This window comes from Quercus suber, unplaced genomic scaffold, assembly GCF_002906115.3.
Source record: "Quercus suber isolate HL8 unplaced genomic scaffold, Cork oak 2.0 scaffold_95, whole genome shotgun sequence".
In the NCBI taxonomy this organism is placed as follows: Eukaryota; Viridiplantae; Streptophyta; class Magnoliopsida; order Fagales; family Fagaceae; genus Quercus; species Quercus suber.
In genome coordinates this window covers 1,052,238-1,068,901 of record NW_027069560.1, presented here as the reverse complement: position 1 = coordinate 1,068,901, position 16,664 = coordinate 1,052,238, and the positions used below count along the sequence as shown (strand labels likewise).

Below are 16,664 nucleotides of genomic sequence, written 5' to 3'. Positions count from 1 at the left end.
GGAAAATACCCAAGCGTGAGAAGATGGAGGGGTTTCGCCATGAGACACCCGAGGAAAGAATAAGCTAAGAGTATACGAGAGGTCTCGCAAAGGAAAAGCAGGACGCCCAATGACAGGCTCATCTTGCGCAGAACTAGAGGAGCCCTCGCCTTCAAAGGGACTAGGAGTACGCTCCTTTCTTTTTCGAGAAGAAGAAGAAGAAGTCATTGGAGTAATGGGTATCTGGAAAGAAGAAAAGAAGATGGCGATGAGACTGATCGAAAGAAAAGAAAAAGGGTTGAGAACAGAAGACTCAGGTAGACAAGAAAAAAAAGAAAGTAAATGACAAAATGCTAGAATGAAGAAATAAGAGCAGTTAGAGAAGATGATGTGTGAAAAGACGCGCCAGTTGCCAAGAATTAAATTTAAAAGAGAAGAAGTTAGCGGCAGTTATTAATGAGTGTTATGGGAAACGTAAAAGTAGGTGGTGGGAGTTTTATTTCAACCCAACTGCCACGTCCCACTAGAAAGGGAAGAGTCGCAGAAAAAGGAAGAAGCGAAGGAGCCAAGACGCCGAAAAAATGGAAGATCAGGATCCCCGTAGAAGGATCAAAACAAAAGAAGACCCTACAAAAAAAAAAACTCACGCATGGGCTGCAGGCAACCCATGAGCTTGGGGGGCTAAATGTTGAGGTTCAAAATAATTAATTAGCCACAAATAGACCCAAAAAAAAAAAAAAAGAGATGAAAAAAAGACTTTGGGCCAATTTCACACAAAAAAAGAGAGAAAATAAAGGGTGGGTTCTCACAATAAAGAAAAGGAAGAAGAAAAGAAAGAAAAGGAGCCCAGAGGATCTGACCCAGAGGTCCACGAAGGAAAGGGGCCCAAGAAATAAAACAGATAAAAGAAACAGCAAGCCCAAGGAAGCCCAGAAGGAAGAATTGGGTCGGGACGCCCAGAAGCAGTACCAGAGGCAGAGGATCCCTGGACGCGTGGGGTGAAACTAAAGCAGATTTGAAGAGAGAAAAGAAACAAAAGGCACGCGGACCTTATGACTTAGGCACACAGTGGAAGTACAAAGCAAAAATGCAGGAGCTTTGGTTCCAACCATTTGGAGAAAGAGACAAGGAAAAGTACAACTGGGAAAGCTGGAGCAAAAGCCAAAACGCCTCAGGTCAACTAACAGGAAAATCTAGAAATGGGAAGCTAGCTAGGAGACTTTCATCCGGTTGCAACAAAAAGAAAGAAACTATGAAGAAAAGGGAAACGACATGATCCTGAAGCAACCAGGCACTGAACCGACTTCAAAGGGCAAAAAGGAAAAATCGGTAGTACCCCAGGGGCCCGAAGCTGTGCTATAAAAGTGCAATAGAAACAAGTATTGTCGCTTCCACAGAGACCACGGGCACGACACGAACGAGTGCTTCGATTTGAAGCAGCAGATTGAGAATCTCATCAGACAAGGGAAGCTGAAAAATTTCCTTGGACGAGATCACAAGGACGAGAAATTGAAAGCGAAGGTAGAAGAATCGTCACGACCACCGCTCGGAGAAATAAGGATCATTTTGGGGGGAAGTTCAGCAGGACAGTCATCTAAGTCAAAAAAAGCATACTTGAAAGCAGTGCAAAGCGTTCAGCTCTCTAGACGATCACCGAGTGCAGGGACTACGGACAAGCAGGCGATCACCTTCACGGACGAGGATGCAGAGAGAGTCCATCACCCTCATGACGATGCTATTGTCATCACCTTCCTTATTGCGGACTACAAGACTAGAAGGGTGTTGATAGATAATGGGAGTTCTGCTGATATCTTGTACTATCCAGCCTTTCAGCAGATGAGGTTAGGACGAGACTTGCTCCGTCCAGCGAGCTCCCCCCTAGTAGGTTTTGGTGGAATGAAGGTGCAACCCGTGGGTAGTATTTCATTACCAGTGACAGTGGGGGCATATCCACAGCAAGTTACCAAGGAGGTGAACTTCCTTATAGTCGATTGTTCGTCTTCTTACATTGCAATAATTGGAAGGCCAACCCTAAATCGGTGGAAGGCAGTTACATCTACTTACCACTTGTCAGTCAAGTTCCCAACGGAACATGGGGTAGGCCAAGTACAGGGAGACCAATTAGCAGCAAGAGAGTGTTATCTAGCCATGTTAGCTGCGGACGAGCAAGTTTAAGTGATGACTATCGAAGAAAAGAAAGTTGCGGCAGAACCTATTGAAGCGTTGGAAGATATTCCTTAAGATGATGATAACCTTGAGAGGTGTACCAGGGTTGGAGCAGATCTGGAAGCGAAGATCAAGAAAGATCTCATTTGTTTTTTGAAAAGAAACAGAGATGTGTTTGCATGGAGTCACGAAGACATGCCGGGTATAGATCCTAGTGACATTACCCACCGTCTGAGTGTATGCCCTTCCTCCAAACCAATGCGACAAAAGAAGAGGGTGTTTGCCCTAGAGAGAGACAATGCTGTTAAGGAGGAAGTTTAGAAGTTAATTACAGCGAAGTTCATTCGAGAGGTATACTATCCTGACTGGTTGGCCAATGTGGTCATGGTCAAGAAGGCGAACGGCAAGTGGAGGATGTGTGTTGATTTCACTGACTTAAACAAGGCTTGTCCCAAGGATAGTTACCCGTTACCACGCATTGATCAGCTGGTAGATTCTACTGCAGGCCATAAGTTGCTCAGTTTCCTAGATGCATTCTCTGGATATAATTAGATTAGGATGGATGAAGCGGACCAAGAGAAGACGTCATTTGTCACCAGTCAGGGATTATTTTGTTATGAAATGATGCCTTTCGGTTTGAAAAATGCTAGAGCAACGTACCAACGACTAGTCAATCATATGTTTCGTCCACAGATCGGGCGGAATATGGAAGTCTATATAGACGATATGTTGGTAAAAACTCAGGACGAGGATAAGCATCTGGATGACTTGCAGGAAACATTCAATACACTGAGGCAGTATCATATGAAGTTGAACCCTATCAAATGTGCTTTTGGAGTATCATCAAGAAAATTCCTGGGGTTTATAGTCTCCTACAGAGGAATCGAAGCAAACCCTGATAAAATCCAAGCAATATTGAATATGAAGCCTCCGAGCAGTGTTAAAGAAGTCCAGTGCCTCACCGGACGAGTCGCTGCCCTCAACAGGTTTGTTTCTAAAGCTACTAACAAGTGCCTGCCGTTTTTTAAGGTTCTTAAAAAAGCATTTGAATGGACTGACGAGTGTCAGAAAGCTTTTGAAGATTTGAAGACATACCTCACCAAGACCACTTTGTTAAGCCCGTCCATGCAAGGGGAAGAGTTGTATTTATATCTGGCAGTCACCCCATATGCTGTGAGTTCAGCATTAGTAAGGGAGGAAGACAAGGTACAAAGACCTGTGTACTATACCAGCAGAGCACTGAGAGAAGCAGAAGGACGATATCCGTTGATGGAGAAATTGGTTTTTGCACTGATAACAGCCTCCAGAAAGCTGAGGCATTACTTTTAGGCTCACGTCATTAATGTCATGACAGATCACCCACTCAAGAAGGCAATGAACAAACTAGAGACTGCAGGACGTTTGATCCAATGGGCCGTCGAGCTCAGTGAGTTTGACATAAAGTATCAACCGAGGCATGCCATAAAAGCTCAAGCTCTGGCAGATTTCATTGCAGAGTTTACTTTGAATTGTGACGAGGTGGGTGAGAAGGAAAACATTAAGTGGGTAGTTTATGTGGATGGTTTGTCTACACAGTACGCAGGAGAAGTAGGTGTGGTGTTACAATCTCCAGAGGGAGACAAATTAAAACACAAAGTTCGTTTGCAGTATCAGACAACTAATAATGAAACTGAGTATGAAGCTCTTCTCAAAGGGATGGAATTGGCCAAGTCCGTTGAAGCAGAGTCACTCCTCGTCCTAGGGGATTCTCAACTAATCATAGGCCAAGTGAATGGCGTGTTTGAAGTCAAGGAAGAGCGAATGAGAAAGTATCTAAACAGAGTGGTACGCCTTGTTAAAAAGTTTGAGGAAGTTAACTTCGTTCAAATCCCAAGGGAGGAAAACATAGAAGCTGATGCTTTGGCGAAAGAAGCCTCAGCGAGTGAAGCTGTAGATGAAGTTGATGAAATTCAATATATGCCAAGTATAGACATCCCAGAAATACAACAGGTGGAAGGTAGAACAAGTTGGATGACTCCAATTGTGTTGTATCTAAAAGACGGACGACTTCTAGAAGAGAAGGACGAAGCAAGAAAGCTGAGGATAAGGGCGGCCAGGTACGTTCTTATGGACGAGATTCTTTATAAAAGAGGTTTTTTCCAACCTTATCTAAAGTGTTTGGCACCAGATGAAGCAAACTACATACTAAGGGAAATCCATGAAGGAGCGTGTGGCAATCACTTAGGAGCCAGGTCACTCATCCACAAAATCGTCCATGCAGGGTATTATTGGCTAAGCAAGCAAGTTGACGCTAAGGCCTATGTCAGGGTCTGCGATCAATGCCAAAGGTTCAGTAACGTCCCCAGGCAATCATCAGAGTATTTGACTCCAATGACGGCCCCTTGGCCTTTTGCACAGTGGGGACTAGACATTCTAGGTCCATTCCCACTAGCCGTGAGACAAATGAAATTCTTAGTGGTTGGTATTGATTATTTTACCAAATAGGTAGAAGCAGAATCCTTGGCTAACATTACGCAACAGAATGTCAAAAACTTCGTGTGGAAGAACATTGTATGTAGATTCGGAGTACCTAGGGTGCTGGTATCGGACAATGGACGGCAGTTTGATAATGCACTTTTTAGAGATTTTTGCCTACATTTCAGAATTCAGAATCACTACTCCTCACCAGCCCACCCACAAGCTAATGGCCAAGCCGAAGTTGCAAACCGATCCTTGCTAAAGTTAATCAAGACTCGGCTTGAGGGGGCTAAAGGAGTGTGGCCAGATGAGCTACCAGGTGTTTTGTGGGCATATAGAATGACAGCAAGAACTCCTACAGGGGAAACTCCTTTCAAGCTAGCCTATGGAACAGAAGCGGTTATACCTGCCGAAGTGCATATGGCTAATCATAGAGTGGTGGCGTATCAAGACAAAGATAATAAGGAGCAACTCCGTTTGAGCCTTGATCTCGTAGACGAGGTAAGGATGGACGCTGAACAAAGGATGACAAGATACAAAAACCTTATGGTTAGGCAGTATGATGCAATGGTAAAGCCAAGGCGTTTCAGCATAGGAGATCTCGTCTTAAAAAGGGTCTCCTTAGCAATAAAGAACCCAGCTCATGAGAAGTTGGGACCAAATTGGGAAGGCCCTTACAGAGTCGTCAATTGCAAAAGACAAGGATCCTATTACCTGGAAGCACTTGATGGGAGGAAATTAGAACATCCTTGGAATGTGGAGCACTTGAGGAAGTACTATCAATAAAATGCAAGCTTAGATGAACATGACTTCGGACGAGTCTGAAGACTACATAAACTATTCTACATAAAAGACTGTTTATTTAATTTGTCTTATTATTGTGTTAAGGACAAGTTTATGGTTGGGTTTGTGTTTGGTTTTCTTTTAAGGCAGGCATTAGTTTCTTAAAACATGCCTCGTCTATGAACAATGTATTGTGAACAATATTTGTGGAATGTACATAATGTTGTGTAAATCCATAATTCAAGCACTGCTTTTTGTTCGTATTGACTTGAAAACAGTTGAAAAGCTTAAAACGAGAAAATTCTCTGGACGCAGAGATGTAATCTCAAGTTTTCCTAAGCAAAGGATGAAATAAAGCATTCTCGTCCAAAGCTAAGGACGAGATAGAGCTGGCACAGATCAAATTACAAGCAAAACCAAGGCATGCTCGTCCATAAAATGGGGGAGGGTAGAAGATGATACCTAACCATACCATGGACGAGGGACAACATGGGCGTTTTGAACTTGTTTAAATCACCTACTTTAAAGAAGAGGGTATCTCATGGACGAGACAAAAGTACAGGCAAGTCTAAGGATGAGCAGTGCTTATTTACTTGAACCATTTCGAGTGTAGTTTTTGTTACCATTTTACATGGACAAATTACACTCAAGTGAGAATTCCAATAAAAATGGTTTGAGTTTGTGTATAAAATATAGACGAGTAAAACAGGAAATCAAGTATAGAAAATAAACACTCGTCCATGCACATAAAACAAACAGTATACATTTAATTGTTTTTCAAGGGCGGACAAGAAACGTCCTAAACACCCTTAACTGTTTATCAAAATTCGTCCTTAAACATGGACGAATTAAATGTGCTTAAGTTACATATATTTTCTTTAAAAAAAAAAAAGGGAAAAAAACTAAACTCAAAGATAATAAATAAGTCATCGAAGTATTTTCTAAATTGAGGCGTTTGGATTGGGGTTGTCCTGAGGCTGAGTTGTGGCATCGTCCTCTATGTTGGCGTCCTCAGAGTCAAGACCAAGGAGAGAGCTAGTGGTGGCAGGGTTCAAATTAAGCACAATGGAGCTGAAGTCCACATCAGGGAACTTCTCAGTAGCGTCCATCCTGAAGTCTTCAAACCCTGCTGCGTAGTTGGTGTCTATAGCATCTGTATATTGTTTAGATGCTTTGAACTCAGCCACTGCATCTTCCTTGGCTTTGGAAAGGAGAATGCTTTGCTCGTCGATCTTCCTTTGCAAGTCTTCAAGACGAGCATCTTTCTTTGCAGCATTAACCTTTAACTCCTCAACCAAAGTTTTAAAATCTTTCGCTTCCTCCGTCGTCTTGGTAGCCACCTCAGCCCACTGCCTAGCCTCTTCCTTTAGCTCATGTAACCTCATCTCCAGTAAAATCCTCGTCTTGTCCAACCCAGTGGCTTGTCTGGACGTGGCTATAAACTTAGACATGCCCTGAAAAAGTCAACAACAAACAGGTTTAGTTAAAAGAAAAAGAGAAAAATGTACATTTAGTTAAGACGAAGGAAGAAATTTTACCTTGAAAAGGTCATGAACACTAGAGTGTTCAAAGTCCTTCAGGGACATGTCATAGCAGATGTTTATGTCCTCGTCCATCACAGCACTTTTAAAATGCTCCCAGGCCAAATCTTCATTTTTAATGATATTAGAAAGGGCCCTTTGGGATGGTTGAGACGAGGAAGGCGCGGCTTTAGACGGAGGGGTCTTAGACGAAGTAGACTCCACAGAAGTGGACGAGTCGACCTCATAAACTTTGGCAGGTTGTTGGGAGGACGGAGTGGGCTTGATTACCTGGGACGAGCCATGCTTAACTTTTTTGCCTCGCCTGCTGGGGAGGTTCTCCAAGTCCAAGTGTTTGGAGATGGTTTTCCGTTTTTCCCCAGCAGTGGGACGAGCTTGGCGTTCAAACTCAGGACGGTTCCCCTTAACACCTACTTCCTTCCCCTTGTTACCTCTCATGGTTGCCATTCTTGTAAAGGGACGAAGAGGATTTACTTAGAAAAATGAAAATAAAAGATGTAAGGAATGCAAAAGCCTAAGGAATGCAAAAGAATTTACTCACTTTTTCTCACTATGATCTCGTGTGCAAGTGCAATATCAGATGGGTTAGGACCTAAACCCCACTTAGCTAGTCGTCTGAGGGTGACCAAAGAATGGAAATCCCTGTCTACGTGTAGACGAGCCCTGTGGACGCGGTCACGGTGCAACTTGCTCAAAGTGGGTTGTCCAACAGCTGTAATAAAATAAACCAAGGTTAAATGAGATAAAAATAAGTAAAAGGTAAGGGAAAAGAAGGGGAAAGCTAAGGGACTTACCCTCAGGACGAAGGTTCCCTAGGTCCCTAGTAAAACGACCAAAAGAATCCCAGCCAACGTCTACAGGATTTCCAGCCCAGAATCCAGAGATGAAGAAAAACTCCGTCTTCCATTTTCTGTCAGACGAGGCCAGGGATTTCACCAGTCTACAGTCTTTACTCCTGGCTGTAAATTGATAAAAGCCAGGAGATTGATGAATCTCGGAAGGCTTATAGCAGTAGAGGAACTCGTCCACAGTAATAGGACGATCCCCTCCAAACACTTCCCTCCACAAAACTTGCATAGAGATGATTAATCTTCATGCATTTGGGTTGAACTGACACACTCCTAAACCTAACCTAACTAACAATTTTCTCGTAAAAGAATTTAAAGGAAATCTAAGACCTCCAAGAAGGTAGGCCTCGTATACACCTATTCCAAAATGAGGGTTGCAACACCACTCTCCACGGACGGGTAATCTAGGATTAAACTCGTCTGGGATTTGGTACCACTCCCTAAGGTTATTTAATCTTTCCTCATCCGTCTTTGAAGGAATATCTACAGCACAGCTATATACAGTTACCTTCGTCTCGTCCAAAGGACTGGACAGAGGGATGGAAGACGAGGTACCTACCTGGGACACTATAGTTTTCCTAAGTTGTTTTTGTATTTCTTCTAAAGGAACCCCAGGGACCCCTGAGACATACTCCTCGTCAGTAGTGTTTTCCTTACTGCTACTACTACTAGTATCACTAGAGTTATTACTACTCCCATCGTAATACTCGTCTATGGCTTTTTCTATACTATCGCTAGACGAGGAAATGGTGATTCCTGACATTTTCTAAAAAGAAAATTTTTGAAAACCTAAAAGACGAGGAGAGAGGGAATACCTGGATCTAGGATGCACTGAAACTATGGACGCGGGAAACTCTTAGACGAGGCTCTAGACAAGGAATGTCAAGGAGGAAAAATCTCAGAAGTAAGAGGGTAATGGGGGCATTCCACTATTTATAGATGGTTGACCTGAGCATATGAAATGACACGACCAATCAGACACTGACACGTGGCCTTCGTCTCGAAAAAATGAACCGACAAAATGAATCATCAATTAGATTGTGACACGTGGCATCTCTGATTATTAGAAAAAGCTCGTCCATCCAGAGGAGTAAATTACTATATTTCCTTGGACGACACATGGACAAGGGGGCAACTGATGGTGCAAGAAAAACACCAACTCAATCACTCGTCCATATGGCCGTCCATAGCAATGTTCAGAGCGGAGAGCGAATGGTTGGTACATTCGTCCCTCCTTTACCATCCTTCTTCTTCTTCTTCTATACATTCATCCAATGAAGGACGAGTGGGCAGTGAACCTCGTCCTTCTTTAATGATGGACGAGGTAAAGTCACCAAGAGTTAGACTAAGCACACTTCCAACCAAAAGTCATATTGCTTGAATCTCAACACAGTTCTTGAAGAGGTGACCCTTATGACAGTTAAGGAAGTTACCCTCTGAATCCTCCAAACTCTACGACGATTAGGAGAAATAACCGATTTCTAACGCTATATAAAGGCCCTTCTGCGCAGAGGTAAGGGGACTTTTTTCTCTTTTGTAAATTCTAGATAAGAAGTTAAGGAAGTCTTGAAGGCTCTTTTTTCCTTCAATCTACTAACTTTTCCATCGGAGAATTAAAGGCTGGCTTCCACCGGTCTTCTCTAATTTTCTTTGGTTTTCCAGGACTCATTCTTCAAGATAAAGAGCATCCGAAGATTTTTCAGCCCACTGATTCCTTAGAACTTATCAATTGTGACAAAAATTGATACTGATTTTAATTTTAACATATTATTAAATTTATTTTTTTCTCACCAATATTAACTAATAAAAATTTACCTCTTAAAATTTATTGTGAAAATATTGTGATAACATTTCCTTCTTCTTTTTTCCTCCACACACGGCATTTCTTTCTTTCTTTCTTTTTTTCCTTTTTTTTTTCCCTCTTTTTTTCTCCTCCACACACGTACCTTTACTCTTTTCTTTTTTATCCTTCTTTCCTCCTTTTTTTTTCCTTACTATTTCTCCAAACTCTATAACGTTCTAGAGCTCTCCTTCTTCCTCCTTTTTTTTTTCTCTCTCTCTCTCTTAGCATTTCGTCTGTAACACCCATGCACTTCTTCACTCTGATCTTCTTGATTCTTTTTTTTTTCTCTAAATTCAACAACTCACAAAGGGGATGATTCAGATCGAGAACTCTTCAACTTCTTCTCCAAACCTCCATAATCCATCCACTGCAAGATGGGTACAAACTCCATTTGAAATATTTTGTTATATTCTGATGTTTTTTTGTTTTGCATTTTGAGGAATCCTAATTTGCAAGGGATTGATTTTTTTTTTCCTTAATTGATTTGGGAATTTGTTATAGATTTTTTTGTGTTTGGATTTGAAAATTTGTTATTGAGAGGGTAGAGGGCAGAGTAGAGAGATGAGAGGAATGAGGAATGGTGTGAAAGAGTAATTTGGTAATTGCCCTGTGAGTCCACAGAATAGATTTCAAACGCGCATAGGGCTTTTTCCAAAATGGAGCTCTGAGCTCCTTTCGCATCCTGCGTGTTTTCTTCACAAACCCAAAATGCAACTTTTTTCAAAAAGTTGTGTTTTGGTCTTAGCCAAACGGGCTTTGGACATTGGCCTTTTTCAAAACAGGCTTTTTTGGCTGAAAAAGTGGAAACAAACGGGCACTTAATTGGTATTATCACAAACCTCAAGGGTGGATTGTGGATTTTACCCTAATAATCTATATATATATATATATATATATATATATATATGTATGTATGTATATATAACTGACACTTTTGAAACTTCAACAATTTTCTACGTCATCATTATTTTTAAAACATTAGCATTATAAAACAAAAATTCTGATTTTAATAACTATTTCTCACTATTTCTTCCCGATACTCCTTCTCATTCCTTATAAAAACCCGATCAACTCTTTTCCTTCTTCTGCGTTTATTCTTCTTTTGCTTCTTTGGCATTTCCTTTCTTCTTCTGTCACTGGTGCCCAAAACCAAAAGAAATAAAAAGTCATAGATTTTTTCTTTTCCAATAAAGCTGTCTACCATGGTATAGGTAACCCCACTATTCTATTCCGTTCCAAAATTTGACCTATATTGACGTTTTGGCTGAAATTTTGTCATTCCAAACAGAATATGAATTTTTGAGCTAAATGAAGAATATGATTTCACTGAGTAGTTTCTTTTGGATTTGATGGTGTGGATGTTAGAAAAGAAAACCGATTTAAAAGAAAAAAAAAAAAGTTGAGTGAAGAAGATGAGACGAAGGAGGAGTGTTATATGATTTGCAGACGCTTGAGTTGTCTGAGAAGAGGAATGAAAAGAGTTAAAAAAAAAAAAAAATGAAATGACATTTATGACACTTGGTAGGGGTAGAAATGAAGTTTCTAGGAAGGTACTTCCATTACAATGCCATCACATGCCTTTTTATTTACAAAACTGCCATTAAATCATTTTATAAAAATATTTCTTTTAAATAAATAATCAGATAATCATTTTTAAACATTTTAGCTTAACAATAACATTAAATAAATTATGACATAAAAAAAATAGTAAACAAATAACTTTATTTCAATTTAGGAAAGAAAAAAAAAAAAAACTTATTTCAGCCCAAAAATAATAGAAGTAATAACCATATTATTATTGTCTAAAGTCTAATTGAAATGCACAAAAAAAATTGCATAGGTGATAGCTTAAACTCTTCATTCATGGTTTTTTTTTTAAAGTAATAGCTTAAATTCTTCATTCATTATTGGATTTTTTTTTTTTTTCATAATCAATAGTTTTCCTGTGCATTGCATGAGTTAGCGACTAGTAATAATAATAATACATGCACGTTTTATCCTAAACTTTTCTTTTGTGGGCAACACTTATAAGATTTGCAAACAAAATACTTGGCTTCATTCTTAAGTCTCGACAGATACTGTTTCTGTTGAGGTATCTATCAAGATTTAATAAACAACTTTTTTTCACTTGTTTCTTGGTCCAATATTCATGGCTTTAATACTTGGCCTGAGCAACATGTTTCTTGAAGTATTAAATCCATCTTAGATCTACCCAATTACAAGTAAAGTGCATTTTGTTAAAAGATTAGTCAATAACATAAAATATGTCCTTAACAGTTTTAACCAATAACTTTTTCAATTGGTTAGCCACCACTTTAGCAATAAGTTTGTAAATAAAATTACAAAGGCTTATAGGCCTAAAATCAGCAACTTTTTTTAGATTCTTGATTTTTGGAATGAGAGAAATAAAAGTGGTGTTAATAGATTTAGGGACATTACCAGAATTCAAAGCTTTAAGCACAACAGCAGTCACATCATTCCTCACAATATGCCAAAAGGATTTATAGAAAATAGGGGATATACCATCAGGATCCCGAAGCTGTTAGTGGTGCCATCTGCTTGAGAGCTTGATAAACTTCCTCGGCTTGGAAGTCACCACCTACCTCCATATCTTCCTTTGCTGCCATACTATGGTGAATACCCTCAAGAATCTCGACAAAACCCAAAGGGTTTGAAGTCTTAAACAAAACCTCAAATACCTCTTTGCTACCTTACCCATCTCTAATTCATCCTCAATCCAAGACCCGGCCTCATTCTCTAAACCCAAAATTAGATTTCAGTGGTTCCTTGGTTGGCTCAGTAATGAAAGTATTTTGTATCGCTATCCCCCTCTTTTAGCCATGCACTACGTGATATTTGTTTCCACATGCATTCCTCTTTTGACTTCAACTTTTGGATTTCTTCTCTTAATGCCTGAATTCGATTGGGATTATGCCTATACCTGCCAGACTCCTCCATTGTTTTCAATTCTGTTAGCTTTCGTTGAAGTGAATTTCGGACATGGCCAAATGTATTATGATTCCATGATTCCATGTTCTTAGATTGTCCTGGCAAGAATATATTTTCTTGTTGAGGCACCAAGCAGAGGCCTTTACCTGATTAACTCCCTAAGAACCTCTCACAACATCTTCAATGTTCAAGCATATGAATCAAATAATCATTGTATTCTAATCATGGAATCATGCTAGGAATTGATATTTACATGCTAATATGGCATTCACAAACAAACATTCATGCTACTAAAGAAATAAAATTAATTAATACATGCATAAATTAGAAAAGAGAAAGGGATTTCTTTAGAAATTTGAGAGAACGGATCTCTTTGAGATCTAAAGAATCATTGCTTAACAAGAAAGAAAATCCTAAAGTATAACTTCCAGAATCTTTTTAACTTTAAGGGGAAGAGAAGGACTGAATTTTGGGTTTTCTCTTCTATTTCAAGAAGTGTATATGCTTTAAAAGTAAGCTAGGGTTGCATTAGAAGTCAGCAGACATAAGCTGGGTCAGATTTTATCTTGAAAATATCAAAATTGATGAGTTTTGTCCTGAATAAAACGTATCTGGGCATGTTTTGTTGTTTGTGCCAATTGGCACTTCCCAATTGCCGATCCGCAGTTTTGTCCAACTTTCGTTTTTTTACACATTTTGGACTCTTTTTAGGCATTTTCCTGAATTGGAAATTGTACTTAAATGTGTTCTAGACTTGTAATCCTGATAAAATTCATCTTAACTTGATAATTAATTCTTTAAAATAACTATTTCAGAGATAAATACTCTAAAAACTTAATTATCAGTTCAATTTTAACATTATTAGTGTATTTCCTTTATTCCCATGCAACCAATCTTATTAAAAATAAATATATAAATAAATAAAAAACCACTAATCATAGAAATTCATTCGATTAATTTTAAATTTTAACTAATCAAAATTAATTTCAATTAATTACATGTGATCAGTTCCACCTATGAATGCATGCAGACCATTGAAACTTAATCTTGTGATATCTTTCAATTTGTTTGTCTGATCTGGAAACCAAACGTATTGCCATAATCATTAGAATCTCAAGATCATTTTCATGATATGTGATGAATGACATGATGCCTAAAATACAAAAATGATTTTTTGGGTGCCTATAATGATTATTTGGTCATCTCTCAAGGTTAAATTATGAGTGCAAAATTGAATGTCTACAGAATACTCACATTAATAGAGCTTGAAAAGTGAATGTCAATGTTAGAAAAAGACACAAATTTTAGCAACCATAATTTAATCAAGGTTGATTTTTCAAAGATTTCCTATCCCTAGAACCTTGGGACATAGTATTAGTGTTTTATTGTCTTACAAAGAATGAGAAATGTTGACATCTAATCTGCTTGATGAATGAAGAACCTTGCATAAAGGCTTGAATGCTGATAAACTTATTTGTGATTCTAGTGACATTGAGTCGGTACGTAAGTCCGTATGATGCTTAATCATTCTTTTAAGTGTGGAATCTCTACACAGATGAGAAATGTTGATTGGATTTCAAGTTTGAAATCTTTGCACAAACAAGAAATGGTGATTGGCTTTCAAGTATAGAGTATTTGCGTAGACAAGAAATGATGATTAGATTTCACATCTGGAGTCTTTACACAGTCTTTACACAAACGAGAAATGGTGATTGGCTTTCAAGTCTGGAGTCTCTACACAAACAAGAAATGGTGATTGGATTTCACGTTTGGAGACTCTGCACAAATGAGAAATGGTGATTGGCTTTCAAGTCTGGAATCTCTGCACAAATGAGAAATGTTGATTGAATTTCAAGTATGGAGTCTTTGCATTGACGAGAAATGTTGATTAGATTTCAAGTCTGGAGTATTTACACAAACGAGAAATGTTTCAAGTCTGGAATCTCTACACAGACACGAAATGATGATTGGATTTCACGTCTAGAGACTCTGCACAGACGAGAAATGTTGATTGGATTTTACGTCTGGAATCTCTGCATAGATAAGAAATGGTGATTGGATTTCACATATGGAGTCTCTGCATAAACGAAAAATGTTGTTTGGATTTCACGTCTGGAATCTCTACACAAACGAAAAATGGAGATTGGATTTCAAGTCTGGAGTCTCTGCACAGACAAGAAACAGTGATTGGATTTCATGTTCGGAGTCCTTACACAGAGTAGAAATGGTGATTAGATTTCAAGTCTGGAGTCTCTGCACAAACGAGAAATGTTGATTGAATTTTACGTTTGGAATCTCTGCACAACCGAGAAATGGTGATCGGATTTCAAGTTTGGAGTCTCTACACAGACAGGAAATGGTGATTAGATTTCACATCTGGAGTCTTTGCACAAACGAGAAATGATGATTGGATTTCATGTCTAGAGTCTCTGCACAGATGAGAAATGGTGATTGGATGCCAAGTCTATAGTCTCTGCACAGACAAGAAATAACTCAAATTAGAATTTTGGTAGATTGAACTCAATGCGATTTTCATGAAGATGATTAATTTTTGGCAAGGTGGAGTATTTACTTCCCCTTTTTGCCAAGTAAATCGATTTTGTCATTATGGGAAATTTTTGCATTTTTTCGATTTTTTTTTTTTTGGGTGAGTTAACTCAAGTTTAATTGAGCAACTCTGTCAAACTTGAGTTGACTCATCAATTAAAGGAGAGAGAGAGAGAGGGGAGGCCGAAATTTTGGCCTCCTTCCTCCTCATTCTTCATCTTTTTTTTTTTTTTTTTGTCTTCTCTCTTCCCTTCCTCCATGCTAGTATTGACAAGTTTCATCTCTCTTACATTTTCTCTTTCTTCACGCCTTATCTTGCCTAGAAAATCACTACTCTAGACTTCCAAACTTGATTTTTGTCATCATCTTGAAAATTTCTTTAGATCTTTAAGTTTTTGGGTGTCTTTGGAAAACCCATATTTGGAACCCATTTTTGAAAATTTTCACACTTCCAGCTTCAATGGCACTTCCTCCTGAAAAATCCTCCTAAATTCCTCACATTTCATGGGAAAAGATATGAGTGAAAATTCAGTCTCCCCAAATTGGAGAGAAAATAGAGTGAAAAATGGGTGCAAAATTTTGGACTAAAATGCCCCCATACCCAACGTTTCTGTGTTATTAGAGCATCTCCAGCAGTTTCTTCAAATTTTTGTACTATTTGAAAAATGAACAGTGATATTTAACTTTTACCTATTCACTTTTTCAAATACACTTCCAACAGATTCTCTATTCCATTCTTTATTTTATTTAAATATTATTTCTTCATTCATTCTTTATTATTTTTTTATCATCATTTATTCCTTTTTTAACAACTATATTTTATGAGATGTGTTACATCCACAACATTTTACGCAATACTTTCACAACAAATTTTATGTAAAAAGTTGTTGCTAGTTCTAATTTGAACTCACTACTGAAATTATTTTTTTTCTTGCCAATATTAACTTATAACAATCTGTTACTTAAAATTTATTGTGAAAATATTGTAGTAGAATTTTTTAATTAGAATTTTTTATTCTTTCATTTCATTCCCCTCCAGACACGTGTCCTCCACCCCCTTCTTTTATTTCTTTTTCTCCTCTTCAAGAACGTTCCAGCAAAATCATTTCCTCTTCACATCAGAGAGAAGAGAGAGAGAGAGAGAGAGGAGCGATCGGCTTGGGCTTCCACCGCCGTTCCAGCTGCCGCACCAGCTGCCGTTCCAGCTGCCGCACCAACTGCAGCTCCAGCCGCCGCCCGTCGTCCTCCCCACCACAAGGCTGGGTCAGATCGGCTTTGTCTCTCTTTTTTTTTTTTTTTTTTTTTTAATCTTGTTCTGATTCAATTTGTTGTTACAATGGAGCTTAGATAGGCTTTCATGCTCTTAATCTGTTGTTTTTGTTTTGATTTTAGATTTGTTGTTCTAATTAAATTTGTATTTTTTCTTGTTCTTGATCTGTTGTTTCTATTCTGATTTTAGATTGTGTGTGTTTTGATTGTGTTTTACTGTTGGAGAGAGAGACACAGATGAACAAAGAACACAGGAGAAAAGAGAAAGATTTTTTTTTTTTA

The 16,664-nt window shown here is 38.7% G+C and overlaps 1 protein-coding gene across 1 annotated transcript; it reads left to right on the top strand.

The window, feature by feature from the left end:
• Window positions 1–1,066: 1,066 nt before the first annotated feature.
• On the top strand, window positions 1,067–2,154 carry LOC136068017 (uncharacterized). The gene is made up of 2 exons (XM_065774611.1): window positions 1,067–1,113; window positions 1,377–2,154. The coding sequence occupies exons 1-2, from the start codon at window positions 1,067–1,069 to the stop codon at window positions 2,152–2,154; spliced, it is 825 nt and encodes a 274-aa protein (XP_065630683.1).
• The last annotated feature ends 14,510 nt before the right edge of the window (window positions 2,155–16,664 follow it).

Coding starts and splice junctions, on each gene's coding strand:
- LOC136068017 (XM_065774611.1), top strand. CDS start 1,067: ATGCAGGAGCTTTGGTTCCAACCATTTGGAGAAAGAGACAAGGAAAA. Junction 1,114..1,376: donor GGAGAAAGAGACAAGGAAAA/GTACAACTGGGA, acceptor TCGCTTCCACAG/AGACCACGGGCACGACACGA.